The sequence below is a fragment of the Engraulis encrasicolus genome, chromosome 1, assembly GCF_034702125.1.
Source record: "Engraulis encrasicolus isolate BLACKSEA-1 chromosome 1, IST_EnEncr_1.0, whole genome shotgun sequence".
Lineage (NCBI taxonomy): Eukaryota > Metazoa > Chordata > Actinopteri > Clupeiformes > Engraulidae > Engraulis > Engraulis encrasicolus.
Window position 1 is genome coordinate 41,621,892 of NC_085857.1, and position 27,500 is coordinate 41,649,391.

The window sequence follows — 27,500 nt, forward strand, 5'->3', positions numbered from 1 at the left end:
ATTGTCTGGATTAGACAATATGGAGCCGATTTCAGATTCAAATTCCCTTCTTGTCTGACACAAAGGGTGCGTTTCAAGTTCATGCTCACATAAACAAAAGAACATTTACACAATGATTATGATGAGATTAATCACACACAATTACAAAGCCAATCACATTTCTGAACGTACATTGTATTATGGCTTTGGCACTCATTCATTCCCACTGCAGACACAGGAGATTGCAAACACCACGCAGTCAGCAACACTGATGACTCACACACTGTTTTTTGACAAGATATCCATCCATCCATCCATCCATCCATCCATCCATCCATCCATCCATCCATCCATCCATCCATCCATCCATCCATCCATCCATCCATCCATCCAGAGCTGGGCTGGGACCACAAAAAAACACCTGGGCATTTGTAAGGACACACATTGTCCATGTTTTAATGTATGTGATTATTTGATAATTTCCTGCCCAGGGACCACGGATGCAAATTAGCTTTGTAGCTAACTCTGGTACTGGAGTTGTCCTGTACATGCCCCCTGTCAAATTAACCAATAAACCAATAAACTAAACTAACTAAACTTTTTTGGGTTAAACTGGCCGATCACACATACTGTATACAAGCCATTTTCGTACTAGTATATCCTGCTAGAACAGGGGTGGGGACCGTTTTTCATTCGAAAGGCCACTGCAAATTCCTCCGAGGACCACAAACATCCTCCAAGGGCCACATTATGAACACAAACCAGGATATCCCCCTGTACATTAGGCCTTTATTATACCTCTCAATGCCTGGTGGACTGGGGTAAAAAATGCCCAGTCTGATTTTTCACCCCAGTCCAGCCAGGGGTGCCATGTGCCCCCTCCACCCCCCGGTATGACAAACAGGTTGGCAGCTCCGTGGGCATCACAGACAAAAACAGACCAGGGAGCTCACCGCTGTAAGATGAACAGACGGAGTATTAGTGGAGCTACCGGAGCTTAGTGTTTGGGGAACAACAGCCACAGCAACAAACAGACTTGCAGGCAGTCAGTAAAAACAAGTCCGACAGGTGGACAAAGATACCTCCGTCTGTGCACTGCTCCCCTGTGGACACAGGAGGGAATTACAAATTAGAGAATGCGTTTCAGACGGACAGACAGACAGATGGACGGACGGACGGACATGCCCTCTAATAGAGATGCTAGGACGCATCTAAAAAGCAGAGAGCCCCTACAAATACAGGCTCTGCTGGAGCTGGTTTGCTATGGTTTGGCTGGAGAAAGAGAAGTCAGAAGAGGGAAAATATAGATTGTTTTGGGTTTTTTTTTTTTGGAACGGAGGAAGAGTGGAAAGAGAAGCACGACATGAAGCTTCTGAAGGAAGAGAACAGATCGAGGAAGGACAGCCAGTTGGCTTCCACTCAAACAGCGGAATGCAACTTCCATGCTGCACTGGAGAGAAAGAAAGAAAGAAAGAAAGAAAGAAAGAAAGAAAGAAAGAAAGAAAGGAAGAGAGAAAGAAGGAAAGACAGAATTTGAAAGGTAGAAAGAAAGAAAGAGAGAAAGAAAGAAAAAAGAAAGAATGAATGAAAGGAAAGAGGAGGAGAGGAACAAAAATAAAGACGGACAACAAACAAAGGGAGCTGGCAAACAGGGTTTCATCGGATGAGGTGCCACTGTTTCTAAATGCGTAGTGCACTCAAGGGCATACAACACCCATGGCATTTCTCTGGCATGGGCACCAAGAACACCCAAGTAAATTCTCTGCCGTTTTAATATAGCAACACAGTGCTGTAGCGCAGGGCAGGACTGGGGGAGACATACTGTAGAGCCCGGGCACTATTGGCTTAAAGTGGTCCCTCACCATTTGCTGCGCAGAACTGACTCACCAGTGGTGAGTCATTTTCTGAAAATAGGGGCCCACAAGGGTGCGGGGCCCACCGGGAAATGCCCACTATGCCAGATGGCCAGTCCAGCCCTGTTGTAGCGTGATACACGACACACAACTCATTTTTTGCTAATCACTCAGAAACACTTTTCCAATGCTCGGTAATGGAGCACATAGGGTCTAGGTACATATAGTGTATATATAGGCCCACAGGATATCATATGCAAATGCTTTTGGATGTGTGAAATATCAGTCTGGTTTTGTCGTCCAAGGTGACATAGGCTGCATTGTCTTCAAGACATAAAGATGAAGACCGCTGCATGACTGGTCACAGGAAGGCTCCTGTTATGTAAAAAGCGTATATGGTCAGATGGAAAGTTGAGATCATTGTGTACGTCAGTCTAAATTGGAATTGTTTGTTGTCCAGCTGAAAACTTAAAGGAGAAGTGCAGCTTTAGAATGGCCGTCTATGAGCACCTGCAACTCTGTTCTTAAAATCAACTTTAACATTTGTTTTCAAGAATATGCAACTCACCAAGTGTTCAGCAGTATTCATTGGTGTTCCTTAACAATTTTTGTAGCGAAATATGGCATCTGTCGTGTTTTATGTGTGTTTTACGTAGCAATTTGTAAATTAAGTTTCACTTTCTTTCACAAAATGGCAAATAAAAAATGACAGAAGCCATATTTTGCCTTGAAACTTGTTAGGGACTGATAGTGAACACCCCTAACCACTTTGTGGGCTGTAGACTTTTGAAAACAAATGTTTAAGGTGATTTTAAGAACAGAGTTGCAGGTGCTCATAGACGGCCATTCTAAAGCTGGTTGAGATCAAATCCAAATCAGCCAAATAACAGAGACTGCAGCGAACATGAAATAAACGGTGAGGGGGACTCTAAAACATTGCAGACCACTCAGAAAATGGCCTTAATGTAAAAAAACTGGACTTCTCCTTTAAGCCAGTGCAAAAAAAAGACAAAAAGAAGATGATCAGCAAACCTTGAAACTATTGATGACAATAAAAGATGATGTTGGCTCGCGATGTGGCTAAATCAAAGGGCTAGGGCAAAAAAAAAGCTTTTTCCTGTTTTATTTGCTTCGTCACTGATCCGCATGTATATTTCTTTTCTTTTGTCTTCCAGAGGCCAAGATGGCGATGAAAGATCTGCTGAAAGAAGATGACATCAAGAAGGCCCTGGATGCCTTCAAGGGTAAGGTGGCCTAAGCTTTTCTGGTTTTATTCATTTTATTTACCCTACAGTTGGTCTTAATTTGTGCTCTTGCCAGCGCATCAAAGGGGCAGGCTCATCGGTGTGACAGTCAAAGCGCACTCACAGCCCTGCCTATAAGTCATGGCCACTCAATTATCTTTAAAGGTGCACTGTGTAAAATTTGCAGAATCTTCTTTCCAGAATTCATGGTGCACTGCTCATTCCAAGTATTTATTATGACTGGGAAAATTTTACTTTTCATACATGAAAAGGTGGAGCTTCTCCATGTCCGCTATTTTGAATCTCCAAAATTTGACATTTTTAGCAGCAAAACTAACTGTACTTTAGCCACACTCATGAAAAGATCAAATTTGGCAGTAGGCAGCGCAGTTTCAATGAGCAGCACAGCTGCAATACCCACCATCATCCGGCCATCATCGTACTACACAATGCACCTTATAAGACGGTTATTATTGACACAAAAGTAAGACACAATGTTTTTGTATTCCCTTAGTAAAAGATAGGGAAAAAATCCTACTCACTGTGTTAAATGAAAGAGGGGAGTGAAAAGTCTACCTCTGCCCCCTCTCTGTCCCACATGACAGTGGCAGACTCCTTTGACCGCATGTCATGAAACACAGCCTCACTACTAGATAGAAGAACATCTCAATGCCAATGATTAAGGTTAATAGTAACATACTTCTACCTCCTCTTCTGTCCTACTGTTGTGGACTCTTTTGACCACAAGCTGTCCTTCACTGGTAGATAGGACAGATTCTTAGGCAGCATGACATTATTAATCAAGCCTTTTGCACAGAGCCTTACTCTCACTATGTTATACACTCTCACCAAAATTGGGATGAGTTTTAATTTGTTACGTAGGGAACTGACAGCGTCTGACTCCGTGTGTTGGAAATGAAAGCGGACGATAATTAATCTTCCTGCTTCCTTCTGATTGGTGCATGTGACAGCGGCGGACTCCTTCGACCATAAGAAGTTCTTCGTGATGGTGGGTCTGAAGGCCATGTCTGCGGAGAACGTTAAGCAGGTCTTCAAGGTGCTGGACGTGGACGAGAGCGGCTTCATTGAGGAGGAGGAACTCAAGTGAGTCCACAAACATACAAACAAAAAACAAACAAGAGAAACAAGGAAAACAACAACCACCCGTCCTATACACACACTACTAAAGTAACAGATTGATTGATGTCTTAGTGGGCTTTTACACCCACCTAGTAGTCCCCTTTAAGTGAACCAAACTCAGTCTTCTTTAAGGCGACCAAAAAGTGAACCAACAGCAAAATGACTCAGTTCTGTTTTGCTCATATTGTGAGTGTAGTACAAAAATAACCAGCTGGTCTTTCTGGTTCCAATAGACTTTAATGATGTGCCAGTCCTCTTGTTGACTGTACCTGGTCCTCTAGAGCTTGTCACAAGTGTAACTTATCAGGACTCATAAGCGAATCGTACTGAGACCAAGTCGATAAAGGTCTCAGTGCGGTTCACTTCCTAGGGGTCTGGGTACACTTTGGAGTATTCACATTGTGCGCAGAAATGTTGAGTCACACATCTGAGTTCGCTTAAATTACTGACAGGGATCAGGTGTGAACACACTCTTAGAACCACTGGAGCATCTTCGCAGGGCTGCAACAAGACAACAATTGATAGAAAGAAGAAATACAACCACACATGCACACATTAACTATGTTTGCTGGGCTCCAGAAAGAAGAAATACAACCACACATGCACACATTAACTATATTTGCTGGGTTCCGGAAATAATTGACTTTTATGATAGGGAACATAATGGTAGGCTATATACTGTAGTTAAAATATGAATGGGGAATGCAGCCCCAGTGAATGCATCCTACTTAGGATCATAGTTACTCCTCGCCACCCTGAAAAATTGAAAAATGCAGGCTCGACTAGGCCTTCACGATATCAGAAAAAGTGTTTCTCTTGTCACTAATTTGTGTGGGGGGCGTGTGTGTGGGGGGCGTGGTTTTGGTCATGGCGGGCTTCTTGCGCATTTGTTGACATTCAGCAAGTGACTCGACTGCACATAAATGTTTTACTTGTTCGCTATAATTAGGTCATATTCGCGATACGCATATCCCTACTCTTGATATCGCGATTTCGATACATTTTCGATATATTGTGCAGCCCTAGGCCCGACGTATCATTACACCAAAGTCAGGGCAGGTCTTTTGGTGCTTACTCTGCATTAGATGTATTTGGCCCCCTAATGTAATGCACTGGCACACAGAGCAAACTTCACATTTATCCTTCAGAAAATGGAAGCGAGAGAGAGAGAGAGAGAGAGAGAGAGAGAGAGAGAGAGAGAGAGAGAGAGAGAGAGAGAGAGATAGAGCGAGAGACAGAGACGCGCACACACACACACACACACACACACACACACACACACACACAGCAGCTCAAGTCAGGGTTGTGAATTACCCTACGTCAAGTCCTCGAAGAGCGTGTGCAAATATAACAGGGACCAAGAGTCTGTTTAGCTTTGGACACAGTCTACTTGGCAAGGAGGTCAGGATTATACGTCAGACAGGGCGTAGCGAACAGTCCCAGAGTAGGCGGTGAATCAATTTTAAGAGCTTTTAGACTTTTCTCTCCATACTTTTTACGCACTTTTCCCCCCTCCCTCCCCACCCAATCAGCCTGCACTCTGTGCCAAGGGCACGGAGCGACACGGAGCGACGCAGACGACGGCGTGAACACCACTCGCAAGGAGATAAATATTGATCTTGCCCAGTGCCACGCACATCAGGAGCTGTGACAGTGTGACACTCACAGTTAATCTCGTGCCCTGCGCCTCGGCTGCTGGCCTTGTACTGGCCGGGTTTTGGATTGTCACTCTAGGACTAGCGGTGCTGTTAGAGTTGCCTTGGATTTAGGGCAAAAAGTTTGCTTTCCATCATCTGCCAAAACGGCAGAATAATCCTTCAGTATTATGTACCAATAACAACTAGAAGCACTCAGAGGGCGCAAGGAAAGAAGCTGCTCGATAGAGTTTTGTCTATTTTCATTGAAGTCTTTCTGCGTTCTTTTTGTGGAGTGTGAAACCGAATGTTTTGCCCTATCCCGCAATTCAATTTGTGGTCACTAGGGGCGTCTAGATTTATAGGCCAGCAATGGTGAAGAATCTTTAAAAAGGTCCTGGTTCTGGTTTGTAACCGGATCACTTGTTCCTTGGGTCGTTACCAACAACTCCACAGAGTTTCATCCAAATCCGTGAATAACTTTTTGAGTTATCCTGCTGACAGACAAACAAGCAAACAGACAGACAAACAAACAGACATACCACGCGACCGAATAAGTTGAAGATACATGTGTGGGTCTTATCTCTCTGTGTGTGCACAAGCGAAAAGAATGCCGCTGCCTAAAATTATGTGAATCTACATGCATCATGTCCCCAACCGTGTGTCCTGGTGTCATTTCAGGTTCGTGCTAAAGGGCTTCTCCTCAGAGGGAAGAGACCTGACTGACAAGGAGACCCACACATTCCTCATAGCCGCCGACAAGGATGGAGATGGCAAAATCGGCATTGACGGTAAAATACATTTTGGTCGTTAATCTTTTTTTTTTTTAAAGCAAAGATAGGCAGTAATAAACAGTGCAGAACAAGGGAACAAGGAGATTTGTTAACCTATTTGCGATGAGAGTCAATGTAAGATTTATAAATATATAAAAAGGTCTTTCACCACCATTTTAACAGCCACACTAACCTAACATTCAAAACATGAATCATCGCCTACAGTTGTTATTAGAAAAAGTTGCTGGACGGTGAGATCTCTTGTTATTTTCTGAAAATAACCCCCTAAAGGTATTAATATAATATTTGTAATGTATCATATTGTCTATTTCTTTTCTCTTTTTTCCAGAGTTTGAGGCTTTGGTACACGAGTAAGGGGCGCTACTTCACTGGGCTGCCCCATTGGCTGGTTGCCATGCCACCCCACCTGTTGTCTCCCCCATCATGCCAACCCCCCCCCCTGTGTCTGTAACCCCACACGACCCCTGCTGTGGCCCCCCTCTGAAGCCTCCTGCTATGGCAGTGCAGCTTCAACAGGGGGCGCCAGAGAGGCCGTTGCCGCCCTCCCTTACCCTCCGCCACCAACACACCCCTCTCTATTTATTCCACCTCTCCGCCTCCCTCTTTTTTATACAAAACACTCTATGCATGTTGATGACGTCTTTTGTTTTAAAGTACAATATTATTTCTTTTTTTTTTTTTCTTTTTTTGCTCGCCTGAACCTGGATCAATCTATTGTTGTTGTTGTTGTTGTCGTTGAGGTTTTTTTCCTGTTTCTTTCGTGTCACAAAGAGCTAGTCATTCTATGGCAAAACCCTTTCAACTCCTCTACTATTAATCTATCTCTCTCGTTCTCTGCCATTGCCCTGCTACTTCCTCCTTTCCTTTCCCCCCCTTCCATCCTTTCCTCTCCTGAGAGATTAAATATGCCAATTATTAAAATGATGAAGAAGATGAAGAAGAAGCAGAAGACGAGCTCCAGTTAAGGGAGAGGAATGATCCCGATGAGAAATAAAACAACGTCTTGACTACAACTAATAATATTTAATGGCCTCAGCAACCATTCTTGTGTGAGAGTGAGTGAGAGTCAGTGTCTTGTTTGCATGATAAAATATCTCAGACAGAGCATCTGAGGATACCAAAAGTTTCTGACTGGACATGTACAGTACATTTCATAATCTTGTCAAAGGAAACAAACGCCAGTTTGTAGCGTTGATGTGGTGAGATAGCAAAGTTTGATACAGAGGTTTGTAAAATACTGCTTTGTGATTAGCAGTCAAGTCTAAAACCTGCAGTACCAACACATCCAAAATCTACAGCATGAACACTTTCAAATCAAAACTACGTAACTACATGTATATACATTTCACAATCTAAATGTTAACACTTACCATGACTATCAACTGACTTAAAAGGTGCTTCAATTACTGTATCAATCGTTTCAAACAAATAACATCACTTTTTACTAATTTAAATATTATTAAGTGTGATTAAATAATGAATTATAGCCAAGACTAGATAGTCTTGAGTTAAAGCAGCTTATCAGTTTAAGTTTGGGAGGATCAGTGAATCCGAGGGGCTGATCTGTCATTGGTGGTGGTTGGCTTGAGCTTCACTGTGGCAAATGGGTTGGTCCCTCTGAAAGAGAGAGAGAGAGAGACAGAAAGAGAGAGAGAGAGAGAGAGAGAGAGAGAGAGAGAGAGAGAGAGAGAGAGGGAGAGAGAGATAGAGAGAGAGAAAGAAAGAGAGAGAGAGAATTTTAAAAAAAATTACAGTGCCATAAAGCACGAATCCTGTACATCATCAAGACTCAAATGAATAAATACATACATTCAGTCAGAGAGAGGGGTTGGAGAGAGAGAGAGAGAGAGAGAGAGACAGAGAGACAGAGAGAGACAGAGAGAATCCCAGTTAGAATAGAGATGATCACCCCAGCATGAGAAAGATATTTTTTTCTAAAAGTCCAGATAGGCACTCCTTCTGCGTACTCCTAACTCGCATTTTCTCAGGTGACTTCACTAATTAGGTCATCCACTTGATTGAACAGAGAAATCAAATCTGTGGCGGCAGGGCAGACCTCTTTTTCAACCTTCTTAGTCTGCCATCTCTACCGCTGGATAAGATCTGCAATCATACATTTCATTTAACAGATAAACACAGATAAACACAGATAAACACAGACAAATCAAAAGTCCATTACCTTGGGAAGAGTGGATTCTCAGGTATATTAGGCCCAGGAGAAGAAGCACCCTGAAACAAGAAATGGGTTTAGACATTTAGATACATGGTGAATACTTAACTTTTTCCATTTATAGCTCCAAAAATAAAAGATAAAAAATGGTGCTTATTATGCAAACTACACCTAATTCACCTCCTGTATATGGTAAATGCACCTAAATGCACCTGAACTAAATTAATTTCTATGTATAAAATTACGGCATATGACAAATTAACTGTAGTAAGCTGCAACAATTGACTTGAATAATACAATTAATTAATGAATTCAACTGTTCCATCATACCACAATAAGTGTTCAAGATGCACCCATACAGTAGGTAATGCCAGGGTTGCCAGATGAGGCTGATGTTCTCCAGCCCTAAGAATACTCAAAACCCGCCTGGAAGCACTAAATCCCGGCCAATTCTATTGATTTCTATGGCCATAAATTGGGCATTTTTTCTGCTAAGTGCCATTTTTTACCGGCAGGGAAACCACCCAATCTGGCAACACTGGGTGATGGGCATATTGGCCCAAGTGCTCACCCCTCTGTCTGTATTCCTGTCGGGCAGTGGTGAGATGGGTCTCAGCTCGTTGGAGCTCTTCTGGGGCAGAGGAGGCGGCGGTGGGGGAGGTGGAGGCGCCGGCGTGGGGGTCATGAGCAGCAGCTCCGGCTTGCTGTCAAAGTGCGAGACGGCCCTCCGGTCGGGCAGGGGCGAGACAGCCCTCACGTCCGCCACCGAGGCCCTTCGGAGCGGGGTGGAGGAGGAGGAGGTGACAGGCGTCGGTATCTCGTTGTAGCTTGTCGTCATCGTCTTCTGATTGGTTTTCGGTGGGTCAGGCTTCTTCTCCGGGAGCGGGGAGACGGGGCGGACGTCCACGGAGCTCCTGCGCACCATCTCCTCTTTGGGGATCAGCTGCTCGGGCTGGTCGGCCACATCCAGGACGTTGGAGACGCTGTGGCGCCGCCCCGACGCCCCACTACATGATCCACATGTACAGGTGTCGAAAAAAGTAAAAGTGAATTCATGGTGTGAGTAAAACAGCCTGATTATCATCGACTTCCAAATGTCTTCGAGACTTGGTCTGACCAAGAGCGTAACAATTAACATTTCCCAAACAGCATGATTGACCCGCCTCCCTTGGTTTGCTTCCCGGAAAAGTTGGAGGAGTTTCGATTTTTCCGGAGATCAGAAAGTACTTGCACTGCTCTTGACCTGACTAGCAGCAACGCAGAAGGTGTTGTGTCTCTAGGAGGGCACGGCCTGGCCAGTAAAACACTAGCACATGATATTACACAGCTCTTACACCAGTTAGTGCATTGTACCTACAGGTAATGCGATAGATAGACTGTGTTGTTCCTGAGAAACACTACAAATCTAACAAGAACCCACCACATATTTGATTCAAACAGCGCAGAGTTAGCTGATCGTAAGACAAGCACACAGGTCTACTAGTTACTCAGCTAAGTTACCTGTGTTAGATGGAAACTGATTAACATAACATTGAAAGGCCACAGAGAGTAAAAGCAAAGAACCAAGCAAGTCAAGTTTATTAGCACATTTCATGCACATGGCACAAAATGTTAGATGGTGAAACCAAGCTACAGTAAGTTCAATTGAAGGGTTATTAAAGAACGGTTTTATCCGAGACATTGCACATTATCTCCAAAATGAAGGAGCCTTATTTCTTTAATCAGGATTATATGTGCAGCATTAAATTGCTTGTATCAGCAAGAATATTGACCAATGCCATAGAAAAAAAAGTTTATTGTATACTTGCTTGGCTTTGTTATTTTTAATTAGAGTGAATTATAAAAAAGCGAACAAAGTCAAGCAAGTGTGCTGTGGAGCTTTTTATTGTTGAAGGGTCATATTTCTTCTTTTTTTTTTAAAAGTACAATGGCTTAGGGGTCTTCTATTACGGGTCTTCCACTTACTTTGAAAGTAAGTTACTGATCTGGGTCAGTCGATGAACCACATTCTTAGTTAAAGCACCCAGAACAAATCAGTAGAGACTAAACTTGGAACAACCTATCTCTCTCCTCCTGTGTGCATGTCTGCCCTTTCACTAAGCTAGTTTTGAAGGGAGTTTGAGCATTGGTTGGAAAGGAGTTTTGTTTGACTTTCGTGTCTGCTATCTGATAAAATGTGCATGGCAAAAAGTTCACTAGCCATGTGCTTATCTTGGCTCGGAGGGAAACTGAAAAAAACATTCGGATGCATAGGGACGGTGCTGTGCAGCATCACGACATGACATACCAAACAGGCTACATGCCCATGGGGACCCAAGTTCGAATCAAAACCTGGGTTATTTCCCAAACCCAATTTCCTAATCTCTCTCTCACTCAAATTATTTCCTGTCTGACTGTTCTTCACTTTCCTATCAGATAAAGTCCCAAATTGCCCTAGACATATAAACAAATGGATCCATAGTGGTATTCTAACTCATCTGGGTCAATCAGATATCTACACAGAGAGAACACCCAAACGCAATAAGGTCACCATAGCATCAGTGTAACTAGGCTGTTTCAGTGCTCCATCAGAGGCTACCTCACCTTGGGGCCTGGGGCTGGAGGTAGTCCTCCACTGCCGTCACGTATCCAGCCGGAAACCAGCCCTGCCTACAACACAGGGAAACACATAGGAAATGTATCAGTTGAAATCAGCCCTGCCGATAACATAGGGAAACACATAGGAAACGCATCAGTTGAAACCAGTCCTGCCGACAACACAGGGAAACACAAAGGAAATGGAAACGCATCATTTGAAACCAGTCCTGCCGACAACATAGGGAAACACATAGGAAACGCATCAGTTGAAACCAGTCCTGCCGACAACACAGGGAAACACATAGGAAATGCATCAGTTGAAACCAGCCCTGCCTACAACATAGGGAAACACATAGGAAATGCATCAGTTGAAACCAGTCCTGCCTACAACATAGGGAAACACATAGGAAATGCATTATGGTAGAGTAACTTTATTGATCCCGGCGGGGAATTAAGAATTAACCCATTGGTGCCTGAGCCAGTTTTTAGAAAAGGTCCCCAATGCCTGAGGTTTTTTGAGATAAGAAAATTTGGTTGAAAACTCCGATGAAAAATTCAATATCTCAGCCTCTGGAACACATAGGGACATGGGACAAATTGCATTGAAAAGGTAAAATCCTCTGCTGTCACGGGATTATGATCATTCAGCATTAACACTAACACATATTCCTTACAAAAAACATATCTCATAATCAAATGATTGAAAAAATGTCATGTGCTTTCAGGATAATGCTTGATGCTGCTATTTATTATAGGCTATTTATTGCTACTGTTACAATAGCCGACTATAACTAAATCATAATAATCATTATTATTATAATTATTAGGCAGTCATTTCTGCCATAAATCAGGGGACATTTGTCTGATACAGCCACTTCCTCTCCCACCGGCGACTATGGCCGTTTTATTCCTCCAAACGTTATGCAGAGACCGATGAGCTATTTCATATCATATTTTGAGACGGGGCTCCACTTTGAGCTGGATGTGTGGCCGCGGAAGGAAAATATACTGCAATATACTACAATTTATACTGCAATACATTAGAAAATATATCACAATATATCACAAACACGCTCATATATTTGAAAATATATAGCAATATATTATTGAACAACATATTACTATATATTGATCCATATATTTTAAAATATATGGCTGGCAAAACAAAACTGTATTCCACTATTCCGTCTGTATTTCTTGATGTTTTAGTTCAGCAAGCACATTTTGCACGACATTGGACATTTACTCGACATTATAAAGTCATTTTAGGTGGACCATATATGGCCATATATAGTCAGGGGTGCACATAACTTTTTTAGGGCGTTACTCATATGCGCAACAGCAAATATGTTTTGGTATGCAACCTCATCCGCTGTTTAAAAAAAAAAAAGTCCACTGTCCGCAGTGTCGGAGGATAAAACATGATCACCACGAATGTTGACACATGTTGTTTGAAGGCTAATGCAACTGGTGCAAGGTAGCCTAATCAAAAAATGTGTTAGTTTGGTATTCTTTAAATCTTAATTAGCCTACAAATGGTCAACATGTCATCTTCAAGTTAAGTGATTATTGTCTGAATTCCATCTGTTTTTGCCGATTTCGTCGTCATGACTGACGCACAGACGGGGAATAAAGTTGTATGCGGTGTCCGTTATGGTGGTCCCATATGGTGGGAGGAAGCTGGCGAAATTAAGAAGTGGAGCTGGCCGGGAATTGCGTGCATTTAAGAAGCCACGCGCATGCATGCATGCTTTCAGTTAACTTCTATGCATCGGAGTTGCCAATGAGAATGACGGGGGTGCGCGTCCATTTTCCGGAGTTAACAGAAACAGACGGCACAATTCCATAATGATGGAGGGAGAAGAGAGCCTCAGGAGCTCAACTCGGTCGCGCTCGCCCCGACTGTCGTTAGATTTAGGCTACAGTTGATATGCGTGTGACATGTCTATTTTTATGCATTCATGAGAAAACGGGACACATCGCGTCCCTTACCTGTTCAACACGGAACGCATGATTCCACTGTCACATACGGAACGATTCCGCATTTCAAGGGACTAGCACTACAATTCTGTCCGATCATCATTAGCCTTAAGCCACGGCACTTGGAGCCATTTCTCGGAAAGTTTTTTTTTTCAATATCACTTTCTTTGTTGTTGGCGAAACTCCAAAGAAACTGATTAGGCTACTGTTGTCTGTTTCTTTTTGGACATGTTTGACCATTCACCAACATCAACAGTTTCTTTCTCTTTCTCTTATCTTTCAGGAGGGATGGTCAGTACGCAAGTGCGCTGTTATGACCAAGGTGGCAGTACGCATTGCTAATTTTTGGTGCGCATGCGCACCTGCGTACCAGTTATGTGCACCCCTGAATATAATAATATATTGATCAATATACAGGAGTCTCTGATTGAATCATCTCAGCTCTCATATCACGTATGACGCGCCTACGTCACGTCGTCACAACCTGAAGCTAAAGTGGCGAGAGAGCCGTCTCGGCTCGAGCGCGGTCCGGATTTTAGCTCCACACTGTCGCCAGCCAGACTCCCCACCACAGTGACACAAACCAACCAGCCGCCTCGAGGTAAGTTATAAAGACAAGTTTGTTACTTTGTTAACATAAATACACAAGCATATAGTCTGAAACGTCCTACAGTGGTTGATGTGCAAAGTTTAGCCAAGTGGTTATCGAAGTTGGATGTTTGTTCATTTTTTTCCCCCAAGGACTAGAAATACGTTATTTTTTGAATTTCCCGCGCTACCAAGCTATTGTAAGCTTACAAATAGCGATATTTGCGTTGTCGAAATGGTGTGTAATTCTCATTGACAGTAGGTCTGGTTCTACACATCTTGAAAACGTAAACGTAATACTTGGGTCGATATTATATGGTTGTAGTGGTCAATTTCAGGTGAGCCCACTTTATTTGGCTTGTCAGAGAACGTTAGCAACATCTATCTGGCTAATACTGCTGAGCCCCAACGTCAGCCTAGAAAGCCAGGCCTCAGTTAATTAGCCGCCTAGCTTACTCGGCTAACGCAAGGGAATCAAAGCAGAAGTGAAGTGCGACGAGATCTAAATGCACATCGCTAACTTGCTTAAAAATGGGCACTACAGTATAGTAAAACGAGGCAATGTCCTGCATTATTTTTGGTAAAGCATAGCTGTTGCTGCTTCGGTTTCCCATTGTGGTAACATCAATAGGTTTTTTGAGTAACGAACTAACTGCACTGTCCCGTTCTTGTAGAGCTATTGTTAGAGGTTAACGAAGCCTTGTCGTCAAATTGGTGAATTTCAAAACGGTAGCCTACACGTCGTTGTCTTCGGCTACTCTGTGATAGTTCGGAGTTTGCTTTGCTCACAGCAATTGCATTCATTGAGTCATGTTGGTGTTCATGTTTACTCTTAAACGAATGCGCGAGTCATTCTTGTTCATCGGAATTCATTCTCGCCAGTTACATGCATGAGTTTAAGTCTTCCTTCGCTTCATCATCTTCATAAAAGAGTGCCTTCGTGCCAAGAACAGACGTGCAACTGTTAACGATGCTGGCTGCTGCGATTTCTATGTCTTATCTTCCCTGTTGTCGGGACGAGACACAGAGTGCCACTACGACGCTCTGCCACTGCGAGCTATAGAATGCTGTAGTTCCCCCAGATTTAGCTCACAATTCTGACAATGGTATAGAAGTGATGAGCTTGGTGGGTATCCTTGTGCCTATTTAAGGTTAAGTGTGTGAGTGAATGTTAATTTTCTGTTGCTCTTTTAACTTTTTTTGCAGAGGTTGCTGAAGAGGTATGCAGCGATGGTCTGGAGGAAAAAATAGTCACATGGACTGGTGTGCATTCCAGTACTTGAAATGGTAAGCAATACTGTGCCTTTACTATGCTCACTCACTGGTGATCATGCACTAAATGGGGAATACATCTATCTGAACTTTGGGAGGAGGTTCAGACTCCCTTGGTGCAAATATAATCGTTTCAAAAAATCCTTTATACCTCATTCAATCAAGCTACTGAATAAACCGGGAATAAGAGAGATTGAGTGGGACAAAATGGACCTCTGCAGCTAGTGTTGGTACTGCTGGTGGGGATGGAAGCTAGGGTAAAAGTTGGGAGGGGGATATGTAGACATGAATGTATCCCTGTTTTTATTATTTTTATGTTAATTATGGAATGGATGTTAACTAGTTTTTTATTGCAGGGTGAAGGTGTGGTTGGTTGTAGGACGGTGTGTGTGTGGGGGGGGGGTACTGAGCTGTGTGGGTGTGCGGTGTCGGGGGAGGTGGGGGCTGTCTGGACTGGATGGGTCAGGGGCAGTGGGTTAGGACATCCAGATTTAGAGTTTACTTGAGCTACATTATTAACTGCACATTGAATGTGTGAGACTTGCTGATGTAACATGTTACATTCAAGGGTTCATTGGGCTAAATGTGGTTAAAATCATTGACCTGGGTTTACAAAGCTGGGCAATGTTGGGCACTTGTTTCAGACTATTGAAAGGAAGGAGTATGAGAATGTAACACAATGCTTAACATGAAAAATAAAACCCTTCATGAACCAACGGTGTATTTGGCCCCAAACTAGTGGCATACCCTTCAAGTTTCAATGGGTTAGAGAGTTAACATTCTTTTTACTTTACTTTTGCAGATGCTGTTGCTCAGGCACATCCAGGTGCGAGGATGGGGGAGATCCGGATGTCGCTAAATAAAAGAATCTGTGAACTGCTTCACCAAGAGAAAAAGAAGTCCATGGACAGGCCTATGAGCCCTCTTGTTGACCTTGAGTGACTGAGGCTGCGGGCGGTCTGCCCCTGAATTCACCTTCACTTTCTTTTCTTTTTTAAAAAAAATATATCTGAAGGTGTGTGTGTGTGTGCGCGCGCGCGGGTGTGTGTGTGTGGGCGCGGGCACGCGTATGTGTTTGTGTGTGTGCGCGTGTGTGTGCACGCGTGCATGTGTGCCAGTGCTTTATGTGAGGTGTTTCGCTTACCGGCCACAGCCACAGTTTTTGTTTTGTTTTCTTTTTGTTTTATTTGGGTTTTTTTTTTTTTTTTTTTTAAGAATATTTCTGCTTTTTCATTAAGTACAAGTTACTGGCCAAAGTGGGAGACTGAAATTGTTACTGGCCACAGGCAAGTTTCACCAGCATTTGGCCTGTTGGCCGGTGTCGTTGTCAAGTCGTTTCCCTGCCTGTCTGCCCCTCTGTCTCTGCATGTGGGAGCGGTGGTGTTAAAGGGTCGGTTGGTTTCATGTTTTTAATAAACCAATGTCAACAGTTGAATGAATTGAATTGATGTTTGGTCATTGTTGTAATTACATTACTTCATAAATGCCTTGTATAAAGTACGTTACAGTATATTGTGTAGTGTAATGCAATACATAAGTCAATATATGATTTAATTAATAAGCCATATACTATGGGATATAATCCAATATATGCAACAGTATACTTTACAGTATAATGCAATACATAAATCAATATATGATTCATCAATAAGCCATATATTATGGGATATAATTCAATATATGCAGTAATATACTGTACAGTATAATGCAATACATTAATCAGTATATGATTCATCAATAAGCCATATATTATGGGGTATAATTCCATATATGCAGTAATATACTGTACAGTATAATGTAATACATAACTCAATATATGATTCATCAATAAGCCATATACTATGGGGTATAATTCAATATATGCAACAATATATTGTACAGTATAATACAATACATAAATCAATATATAATTTATCAATAAGTCATATACTATATGGGATATAATTCCATATATCCAACAATATATTTCACAGTATAATGCAATACATAAGTCAATATACGAAAACGGCAATAATGTCTATATTCTCGTATACCGCAAAATATATCACTTTATATTGTGCAATATACTGCTGTACAATATAAAATGATATATTGGCAAACAATATATTGTAGTATATTATAATATATTTTCATTTCATATATTCAAAAATATATTTTCCTTCCGTAAGCGTCTATAATCCGCATGTCTACCGTTGTCTGCCTCACCAATAGGCTATCACCATATCCGAAAGTTCTTCAGTGAAAATATTCTGAAATAGGCCTATCTAAAGGACGTGCTTCCTCTGATATTGGCAACTTCGCCAATTGCCCCGAGTGTCGGAGTGAACTTTTGGTAATGTCGGGGGCGAAATCTAGTTGACTGTCTATTTGGAAGCCACTCGCCCACCTCTTCATGCGGCCGCGGCAAATCACACTCCTGCTCTCTATCTAAAGGGTCTTCAATCATATTTCCTTTCCTCGATCGAAATCTGTTCATTACCTTTCAACTGAACGTCACGTTTGCTGTAACAGCATGTCTCGCGAACCACAGCCTTTTTTTTTTTTTTACCTGTGTGAAATGACTAAACAATCCACGTCTGCAGAAGCGAGCATGGTTGATTTCGTTTGACATTTTTGTCGACAAATCAAACTTTTTTGCCACCACATGATCTTTAAAAAATCGAGAACACCCACCTCTTGTGTATTTGAACAAAACATTATGGATTGCATCGCCCATGCGTCTTGAAAATATTGACAAATCAATAATGTTGCGTAACGCAACAACCGGCATCAGGGCCAATGTTGCGTAACGCAACATCCGGCGTCAATGGGTTAAGGAATACCACGAGGTAGCAAAATATCCAGAGGAAAGAATACTACTGTATATCGGTGCAATTCAGATCCCTCTTGTCAACAATAGAACACATAGTAAGGCACCTGCACCTTAACCCGTTAAGACGCAGCGTTATAAATGCGTTTTTACCAGAATGGCAATGACAAGGTCGTACATAGTGCATTACTAAAGGCCATGTGCTATGTCGTGGTAGTACTACGATGGTTAACTTATCAATGCCTATTACAGCGTTCCACTGGTTGAACGGTGTGCTATATGGGGCAACGGCTCCTGAAAAAGGATCAATTGTACCGTAAATGTACCGTGCACAAGTCAATGGACACGTTTCAGTATGTGACTTGTAGCAAAGTCAAATCTATCTCTTATATACTCTCTTATATTTGATCAGCAGGTAGGTACGTAGAACAAAATCAACATTTCTGTTGGCCTTAACCTTCAGTTGACAGACAAACGGTTGAGATTGCCTACAGCAGTGGTCCTTAACTAGAATAGTTTTGGGACCCACAATTTTTCACGGAGATTGCATTGTGACCCAATTTTTGGCACGCTGTCAGTAAGTGGCCAATTGATTAATTATGAAAAATATAACCAGGCACTTGATTGCATACGTACAATAGTCTATGTATCAGCATTTGAAATGTATACTGACAAACCATACAACATGTCTATCAACTAGTGGAGAGGAGTGAATGCATTTTTAACACAGCTCCACGACCCACCCAGGACCCCTCCGCGACCCACTTTTGGGTCCCGACCCACCAGTTAAGAAACACTGGCCTACAGCACTTTGAGATCTGCCTCCACCCAGCGAAGGGAGCTGTCCCCCTTACCCAGGTCTGCCCTCAGAGATGGAGGGAAAAAATATCCAATTATCAGGCTCTCCTCCTCCTCCTCCTAAAAATTGACCTACATCTCATGCCCTACATTACAAGACCCATATCTAGATGGTGAGGAAGCCTATTACCCTTTTGCATCAACCATGTTAACAAGTTAAAAAGTCCAAGTTCAAATCTTAACGCATGATTCTGTCTAGGCAGTATCCTGGGTGTGGTGTATGCATTCATGACCATTTAATGAAAATAAAAATCCTTTGATGGAAAACCTAAGAACTAGAACAGGTTACGTTTTGTAAAATTTCATGCCATATAGTGTATCTTCTGCCAGATCTTGAAGCAGTCTGCAAAGCCAACCTTGTATCCACCCCAGTTAAAAGGCACATTCATCGTTTCCGGTTCTCCTCACCTCCTCTTTCTGTCCAGACAGCCATAAAGCTAGGAGTTTCATAATTGCACTAGATCTTATTAACCAATAGCACACTTTTTTTTACTGAATCTGTATCTTTATGGAGTTTTCAAGCTCATAGAAGGTAGTCAACATGACTACAAGACTACATGAAAAACAGAAGAGAAAAAAAGGACACCATACCCAAAAATCATTCATTAGAGAAAGATATCCCAGTCTCCGCCCACCCAATGCAAAGGAGAGTGCTCAACCTAATTTCTCTGGCTCAACTTTGGTCTCCTAAGGGGGCGTTGTACCCTTCTTCTTCTTCTGCTTTTGTGGTGTTTGGTGGTGGCTTGCACAAGCTGTGCGCTACTGCCATCTGCAGTGCCAAGGGAACTCCATGTATTATCAATCTAAGGTTTCCAAAGGTCTCCCAACCGAAGGTCTCCTAAAGGCGTTCACCTGACGTGAAATGGATCCCGGAAATGAACGTGCCTGCGTGTTTGAGTTCTGTCTGTGTTCTCTCCCGGCCCTGCCCTGTCTCACTCTCCCACTTGCTTCTTGTCGTCTTTTCACTGTCTTGTCTACTTTAACCCATTGACGCCTGATGACTCGTACGTATATGTTGTTTGACCTTTGGTGCCTGGAGCGACATACATGCTGCATTCGGGCTCTTCAGATTTTAGCCTTTTCAATTAAAATGTGGGTATGTTACAGCTGAATGAACACATTCTAATGCAAGATGAGGGTTTTAAATGCAACTAATTTCATGTTTTTATGTTCATCAGAGGCTGAGATATTTAGGCTTTTATAGGCTGAGGCTGAGGGCTACTTTCCCAACAAGGGTTTAGGCATTCAGCAGGCGTTTTTTGTAGGTGCTTTAGACATCAATGGCTTAAGGCATGAAACTCTAAAAAAAAACTTTGTAAAGAAGAGTTCCATTTCTCCTCACCTCATGGTGCTGTCTATGCAGCCGTAGAGCCAGCCGTTCTCGTCATCTCTTCACTGCCTTGTCTTCATTAAAGGCACTGTCCTATCTACATTAAAGGCATAAAATCCCCCCAAAAACATAAAAAAAATAGTCCCATTTCTCCTCACCTCATGGTGCTGTCTATGCGGCCGTAGAGCCACCCGTTCCTGGGCTCCAGCAGCAGCACGGTGACGGCGTCTCCCCTGGAGAAGGGCAGCAGGACGGGGTTGGAGGAGGCCGGGTGGGACGCCAGCGCTCGCATGGGGCGGCCCCCAGCCAGACCCAGCGACTCCCCCACCGAGTTGGAGCGGGAGCGGCCCACCAGGGGAGACGGAGCTGGGGGGAGGGGGAGAGGAGGACACAAGCGGTAGAGATGAAGGGAAAAAATATAATCTAAAACAGTATATGTTTGGTCTTTTTTTTACTTTATTAGTGACAGGACAGTTCTAGAGAGAGACAGAAAATGTTTGGGAGAGAGACACGGGGAAGGGATGGGAAAGGACCCAAGCTGTAATCGAACCCGGGTCGGCCACGAAGTGGATGTGTGCCCTACCATTAAGCCACGGTAGGGCCATGAAGGAACAAATAAATAGAGAGAGGCAGTGAAGAAGGGAGGGACAGAAAGAGAGTGGGAGGAGGAGGGAGGGGAGAGAGAGAGAGAGAAAAAAGAAAGAATGTAGAGAAGGGAGAAAAAGAGAGAGAGAAGGAGAGAAGTAATTGGCTATAATTATTATGACTGAACTTATTATTGTTCATGTGGTTGTGTTAATTAATATCAAACATGAGTATATCACTGAGTTTATCATTTATCTTATATCATGAGTATATCATTGAGTATTTCATTTATCTTATATCATGAGTATATCATTGAGTATTTCATTTATCATATATCATGAGTATATCATTGAGTATTTCGGTAACACTTTATTTTAGGGACACATCTATTAGCACTAATACATAAAATATTAATGCATGTGTAAGTAACTTGTAAGGCATGTACTAAGCAAAATAAGACAGTTGTTAAGCATGTATTCACAAATGTCTTGTTCATGCACAATAAGGGATTTATTACCAATATAACCTTAGTAAGGACCTAGTAGACCTAGATTTCTATTTATGTGTAAGCAGTAAGGGCCAGAATACAATGTGTATAAGCTCCTGGTACACTGTGTGAACAAACCCTGAACAGTGTGAAAACAGATGTGGAATAAGGGTCCCTATTCTAAAGTGATGCATTGCTCAGCCCAGATGGCTTAGGGCCCCCGCACTACCTAGGGCCCCCACTCTACGTCCCCCCCCCCCCGGGAAGCAAAGTGTAAGAGCATTTCAGATTCTATTAGTCTCAATAGTAATGAAGATCTCACTTATTCTACTCACTATGTTAAGAAGTAATTGGAAGCATTATATAGCAAGGATTGGACGTAAAGTTATCAATGACGGTGGGTGGTGAGATGTCATTTTTTCATACACCAATTAGTTTTAATTGTAAAAACCCTACAATAAATGCAGAATATAACGATGAGTAATAGTTTGGAAGCGAAACTAAGCTATTCCTTTCTGATAAATAAGTTAATGTTTGAGAAACTTAGCTACAAGAAGTGCAGTGCATGATGGGTACGCCCTTAGTCAGAAATGCAATGCATGGCCAATGCAGCAATATTTCTGTTGTTACGTACATGGCAAATTGTTTGGATAGCAACTAAATTTCACAAGTGAGGGGAGGAGCTAAGGACGTAGGCTCAGAGCTGGGTAGGTTGTCTGTTGGCCTAGATTGCGTACCCATCATGCACTGCACTTCTTGAAGCTAATGTTCTCAAACATTCACTTAATTATCACAAAAGAGTAGTTTAGTTTTGCTTCAAAACTATTATTCTAATGTTCTGCATTTATTTTGGGTTTTTTTACAATTAAAACTCAGTGGTACATGAAAAAAAATTACATCTCACCAACCCACCGCCATTGACAAGTGTATGTTCAATCCTTGCTATATATAGGCTCTTGTTACCTCCCTCTTATTGATATGAACAAGAGAAACTAGATGACTCAGTTGGGAATATATTGATTATTTGATATACCCTTACACTTTGTAGATCGGGGGGGCTAGGTAGTGCAGGCCTGGGTGGTGTGGGGGCCCTAGGACTTTGGTAGTGCAGAGGCCCTGAGCCATCTGGGCTGACCAATGCATCACTTTAGAATAGGGACCCTTATTCTGCATCTGTTTTCACACTGTTCAGGGTTTGTTCACACAGTGTGTCGGGAGCTTATACACATTGTATTCTGCCACTTACTACTTACTAATAAATAGAAATATAGGCTTACTGGTCCTTACTAAGGTTATATTAGTAATAAATCCCTAATTGGGCATGAACAAGACATTTGTGAATACATGCTTAACAACTGTCTTATTTTGCTTAGTACATGCCTTGCAAGTTACTTACACATGCATTAATATTGTATGTATTAGTGCTAATAGATGTGTCCCTAAAATAAAGTGTTACCAGTATTTCATTTATCATATATCATGAGTATATGTCACTGAGTGTGCACTCCCATATGAGACCTTGCGTACTCCACTTGTGCTTGTGGCCTCGTACCAGGAAGTAATGCGTCGTGATGACATCACTGACAACAGCATTATATTTCAATATCTCGCAAAAGCTCAATTGTAAAGTCATTTTCTCATTTGTGGATGGTGAATGAAAAATAGTCCCCAAAAATTGTTTTGGCTTGGCTGACAGCGGGGAAACTTAATTTTTTTTCTCCACGGAGGAGGGGCATCAGCAAAACGTGAGGCCACAAGCACAAGTGGAGGACGCAAGGTCGCATATTGGAATGCACACCGGCTCTTCCTGTTGGCTACAGCATCAGTGCAATGCATTCCTCCTACCTCTGGAGGGCACCCTTCCCAAAGACTGCTGGTCTATTAAGACGGTGTCCCCCAGATTCTCCACAGGCTGCAGCATCATGGTCAGAGAACCCCTCAGCTGAAACACAAATGGTAAACCAAAAAAAAAGATGGTCCTCAACAGCACATACTCTGGTGTTGTTCTTGCATTATCCAAATCTGTCTATGTGTCTATGTCTGTGTCTATGTACGTACATATTGGGTATTTCTCAAAATCTAATGTGCACCCTTCCAAGTGTATCAGCCTTCGTCATCAGGCCAAGTGATTGGATACTCTTTGGTGAACTCTGCGGAGTATCCAATCACTGGGCGTGACTAATTAGGCTGACACACTTCCAAGGCTCATACTTGACATTGAGAAATGGCCATTGTGTTCCATTGACCTATGGGTGGAGCTTGATCTCATAAAGTTGATGCCCTTAACCTAAACACAATAGGTTATATCTCTATTTTTTACTTCTACCTTACATCTCATATTGCCATTGAATTGGGCAGATTAGATTGACAGATTCACTACATTACATTCCAATGAATTTCCTGTGGCCAAATCCAACATTGAAAAGGCAATCTGAGTAAGGAATGTTGATGCATGATCTCGCTCTCTTCGTCCTCACCTGGGCCTCTTGTTCGGGGGCTATGGGGGTTCGTGGCCTGGCTGAGTGGCTCTCTTGAACTTTCTCCTTCCAGCCCTCTGCATTCTGGTGAAGTGCTGTTCCTGTCTGAAGCAAAATAAACAATACAGTACGTACCGTTACGGTAGGTCAGCGAGCTGAACTCCGTAACCACTGCTTTTGATTAGATCTATCTAGGGTTGCCAACCGTCCCTTGAAATACAGAATCGTCCCGTATTTATTAACAAAACTTCGGGGTCCGTATTGGGCTGACATGGGACTTTAAAATGCGTTAAAATGAAGGATATGACATCTAAGAAATACACATTTTTCTGGTGGAGGAACCCCAGACCTAGCCTGGCAACGCCATCCTATGTACTCCACCCAAAGATTTTGGCTCCGTACCTACTGTAGTCTGGCGAAATCCTCCTTGCTCAGTTTGCTCACTGTTTAGCCAATCAGCAAAAAGTTGAGAGTGGTGACGCAGAACTCACCCGCGAAGTCCGTTATTGATTGGTTAAGGTAACTATTCACACTTTTGTTCTGTTATTTGTATGCTTTTGCGACACTATATCGTGACAGCTATGCTAATAAAGCAAAATATTGGTTTTAATTTGAATTCGGAAGTCAAATGAATTGAAATGGCAGAGTAAAATCAGACTTTCATCAATCATCTCCCACCCTCCACAGAGACGGATTCCTCTTAGCTGTCGTCAGACTGTTTGACGAAGGAGTCAACAGTCGGCTTTCATCCAGGCTACCCCAGACCCCCGCCAAAACAAATTGTCCCATATTTCATTCATTGATATTTGGCAACCATAATTTGATCTCTTGTATTACCTTACGTAGACATAAGTAGGCGGCCTAAGGATCAGCTTGAGGAGGGAATTGGCAATTATATATGTCGGGGCTTTGACAGGAACAATTCAGATGACAATGTAATGAAGGACCTTCATATTTGTGTGAGTGTATGTGTGTGTGTGTGTGTGTGTGTGTGTGTGCATGTGTGTGTGTGTGTGTGTGTGTGTGTGTGTGTGTGTGTGTGTGTGTGTGTGAGGGGGGGATTTCATTCTTTTTGTTGCTTTCTTTCAGACAGTATAGTGACAGAGGGACAGGAAACGAGTGGGAAGGGAGAGACTGGAAAATGAAGCGGGCCAGAATCACACGTGGGTCGCTGCTGTAGTCAGTTAGTGCCCTACCGTTAAGCTACGTTCACACATGTCACTGCTAGTTACCAGCTTCTCGCTCGCTCGCCTACTCGCCACTCTCTCATGGAACGTTCGCAAACGTTCCCGCGGCTTTAACTGCCAATGCACAGGTGAGAAGTACTGAACTCTGCATTCCAATTGGTTACGGGCTTACTCGCATCGCATCGCTTGTACACTACTCGCTTACTCGCCTCCTCGTCTCGCTGGAACACAATAGACATTCTATTGACTTAATTCGCTGAGCAAGTAACTAGCAGCGACATGTGTGAGCGAGGCTTTAGGCCGTGGTACAGCCTGTGTGTGCGATTTCTACCTTGTTGATGAGGAAGAGTAGGGACTGAGTAAGTCCGCAGTGCTTCTCGGCCAGGAAGCGGTACCTCCTCTCCTCCTCCTTCAGGATGTCATGGTGACTCTGCCTCAGATACTGCATGTAGTCACTGCCCTCCTACACGCACGCACGCACACACACACGCACACACAAGCATGAACACACAGACACACCACAGACACAGACACACCACACACACAGGCACGCACGCACACAAGTACGCATGCACACACACACACACACACACACACACACACACACACACACACACACACACACACACACACACACACACACACACACACACACACACACACACACACACAGACACACACACAAACACACACACAGACACACACACAGACACACACACACACCAGGGACGGGAGAGCTGGCGAAGAAAGCTCTCTCTCTCTATCTCTCACACACGCACGCACGCACACACGCACACGTGCACACTGTGTGTGTGTGTGTGTGTGCGCGTGTGTGTGGAGGGGGGGTATGAACCCATGGCCTATGGATATGCTTATTTGTTTATTTGTTTATGTACTGTATTTTATCTTTTGTTTTACCTGTCCAGGGACTGCAGATGGAAATTAGCTATATAGCTATAATCTGGCACAAGCCATCTTTTTACTTCTGTAAACAATGTCTATTGTGCATGGTCCCTGCTGAACTAAACTAAATAAACTAAATAAACTAAACTAAACCAAACACGTACACTCACACTCACACTCACACGCACGCGCACACACACACACACACACACGCACGCACGCACGCACACACACACACACAAGTTTTAATTGCAAGCTGTGAAACAAACACACAGATTACTTTCAGTCCTGTGGTGGTAACCCAATACAGACGGCCAGCCGGGCTTCCCGATCCCTGAGTCCTGACTAAAGACAGCTCAAGGCCAGAGTCCTCAGAGGGGGGTCAAGCCGGGCATTTGCCCCAGGGCCCAGGGCCCTCCTGTATTGGATGTGGTGGGAGCCCTATTGTGACCCTTGGCAGGCTGTATGGGGGGCCCTATCAGTGTCTTGTCCTGAGGCCCTGTATGTAATTGTTCCGTCACTGCTCAGCAGCCATGTCATATCGCTATGGTGACATCACCGCAATACTGGGAAGCACACCACTGGCCTGTTGCAGGGGAACTCTTAAATGCTCTGGCACAACCAGGTGGGGGGTTAGAACAGCACCACGTCAGTACATTTAACAGTGTTAGTTTAACCCTTAAAACAGGGATGTCAAACTCAGGCCCAGAGGCCAAATTTGGCCAGCAGAGTCATTTTATTTGGCCAGTGAAATCATTTCAAATGTGTATTACAGTTGGCCCACATACACCATTAATATGACTTGAACATGAAATGTGGTGTGTCACAGGAATGTGAGTGGCCACAGGCCAGCGACAGCAGAACATGCGCAGCCACATTTGAACAATGATGGGAATCCATTTGTAAAATTCAAATGTGAGTATTAAGTCTGTTTACGTACAATTTTAGTCCGTTTTTCTTTTCTTTTCTTTTTTAAATCCAGATCCCTACTAAAGACAGCTCAAGGCCAGAGTCTTCACAGCACTTGCCCCCAGCAACAATGCCATGCCATATCACTATGGTGACATCACCGCAATACTGGGAAGCACACTATTGGCCTGTTGCAGGGGAACTCTTCAAAACGCTCTGGCACAACCAGGTGGGGGTACCAGAGGGGCACCACGTCAGTTAGACTAAATTTAGCAGTGTTCGTTTAACCCTTGTAAGGTGTTCGGGTGTCTGGTGTTTTTTGACCCATTTTCTTTTTTTTTTGCTGCAAAAAATAGTATGAATCATTATTCTTTCACATTGAGATTTGCTGGCCTTGACTGTGTGTGTGTGTGTGTGTGTGTGTGTGTGTGTGTGTGTGTGTGTGTGTGTGTGTGTGTGTGTGTGTGTGTGTGTGTGTGTGTGTGTGTGTGTGTGTGTGTGTGTGTGTGTGTGTGTGTGTACATGTGTGTGTACATGTTGGAAGTGGAACTCACGATCACAAAAGTAGAAAAAATGTTAAGCTGCAAGCAAATGGACTTGGGCTTTGAGCTTTTTTTGAGTTCCAAAAATAAGTCCAGTTAATTACACCAAAACTCTGTGAAGTATGGACTGATTTTCAAGTCTTTCATGGTTTAACAATGTAAACAAAACACAAGTAAACAAT

The 27,500-nt window shown here is 43.0% G+C and overlaps 2 protein-coding genes and 1 long non-coding RNA gene across 3 annotated transcripts in view; 2 read left to right on the forward strand and 1 right to left on the reverse strand.

The window, feature by feature from the left end:
* Positions 1-7,078, forward strand: part of pvalb7 (parvalbumin 7) — an 11,437-nt gene extending 4,359 nt beyond the window's left edge. The window contains exons 2-5 of the mRNA XM_063202425.1: positions 3,008-3,076; positions 4,048-4,180; positions 6,532-6,641; positions 6,973-7,078. Coding sequence (XP_063058495.1) covers positions 3,016-3,076; positions 4,048-4,180; positions 6,532-6,641; positions 6,973-6,998 — 330 coding nt within the window. The 5' untranslated portion in view covers positions 3,008-3,015 and the 3' untranslated portion in view covers positions 6,999-7,078. The remainder of the gene's footprint in view (positions 1-3,007; positions 3,077-4,047; positions 4,181-6,531; positions 6,642-6,972) is intronic.
* A 579-nt stretch (positions 7,079-7,657) lies between these two features.
* baiap2l2b (BAR/IMD domain containing adaptor protein 2 like 2b) overlaps positions 7,658-27,500 on the reverse strand; it is a 31,727-nt gene continuing 11,884 nt past the window's right edge. The window contains exons 7-14 of the mRNA XM_063202421.1: positions 25,296-25,427; positions 23,778-23,882; positions 23,146-23,242; positions 20,387-20,594; positions 11,398-11,463; positions 9,386-9,821; positions 8,824-8,873; positions 7,658-8,261 (exon numbers count right to left, since the gene is read on the reverse strand). Coding sequence (XP_063058491.1) covers positions 8,186-8,261; positions 8,824-8,873; positions 9,386-9,821; positions 11,398-11,463; positions 20,387-20,594; positions 23,146-23,242; positions 23,778-23,882; positions 25,296-25,427 — 1,170 coding nt within the window. The 3' untranslated portion in view covers positions 7,658-8,185. The remainder of the gene's footprint in view (positions 8,262-8,823; positions 8,874-9,385; positions 9,822-11,397; positions 11,464-20,386; positions 20,595-23,145; positions 23,243-23,777; positions 23,883-25,295; positions 25,428-27,500) is intronic.
* On the forward strand, positions 13,783-16,958 carry LOC134452053 (uncharacterized). The gene is made up of 3 exons (XR_010035351.1): positions 13,783-13,972; positions 15,166-15,246; positions 16,034-16,958. It is a non-coding gene; the product is annotated as an uncharacterized LOC134452053 (long non-coding RNA).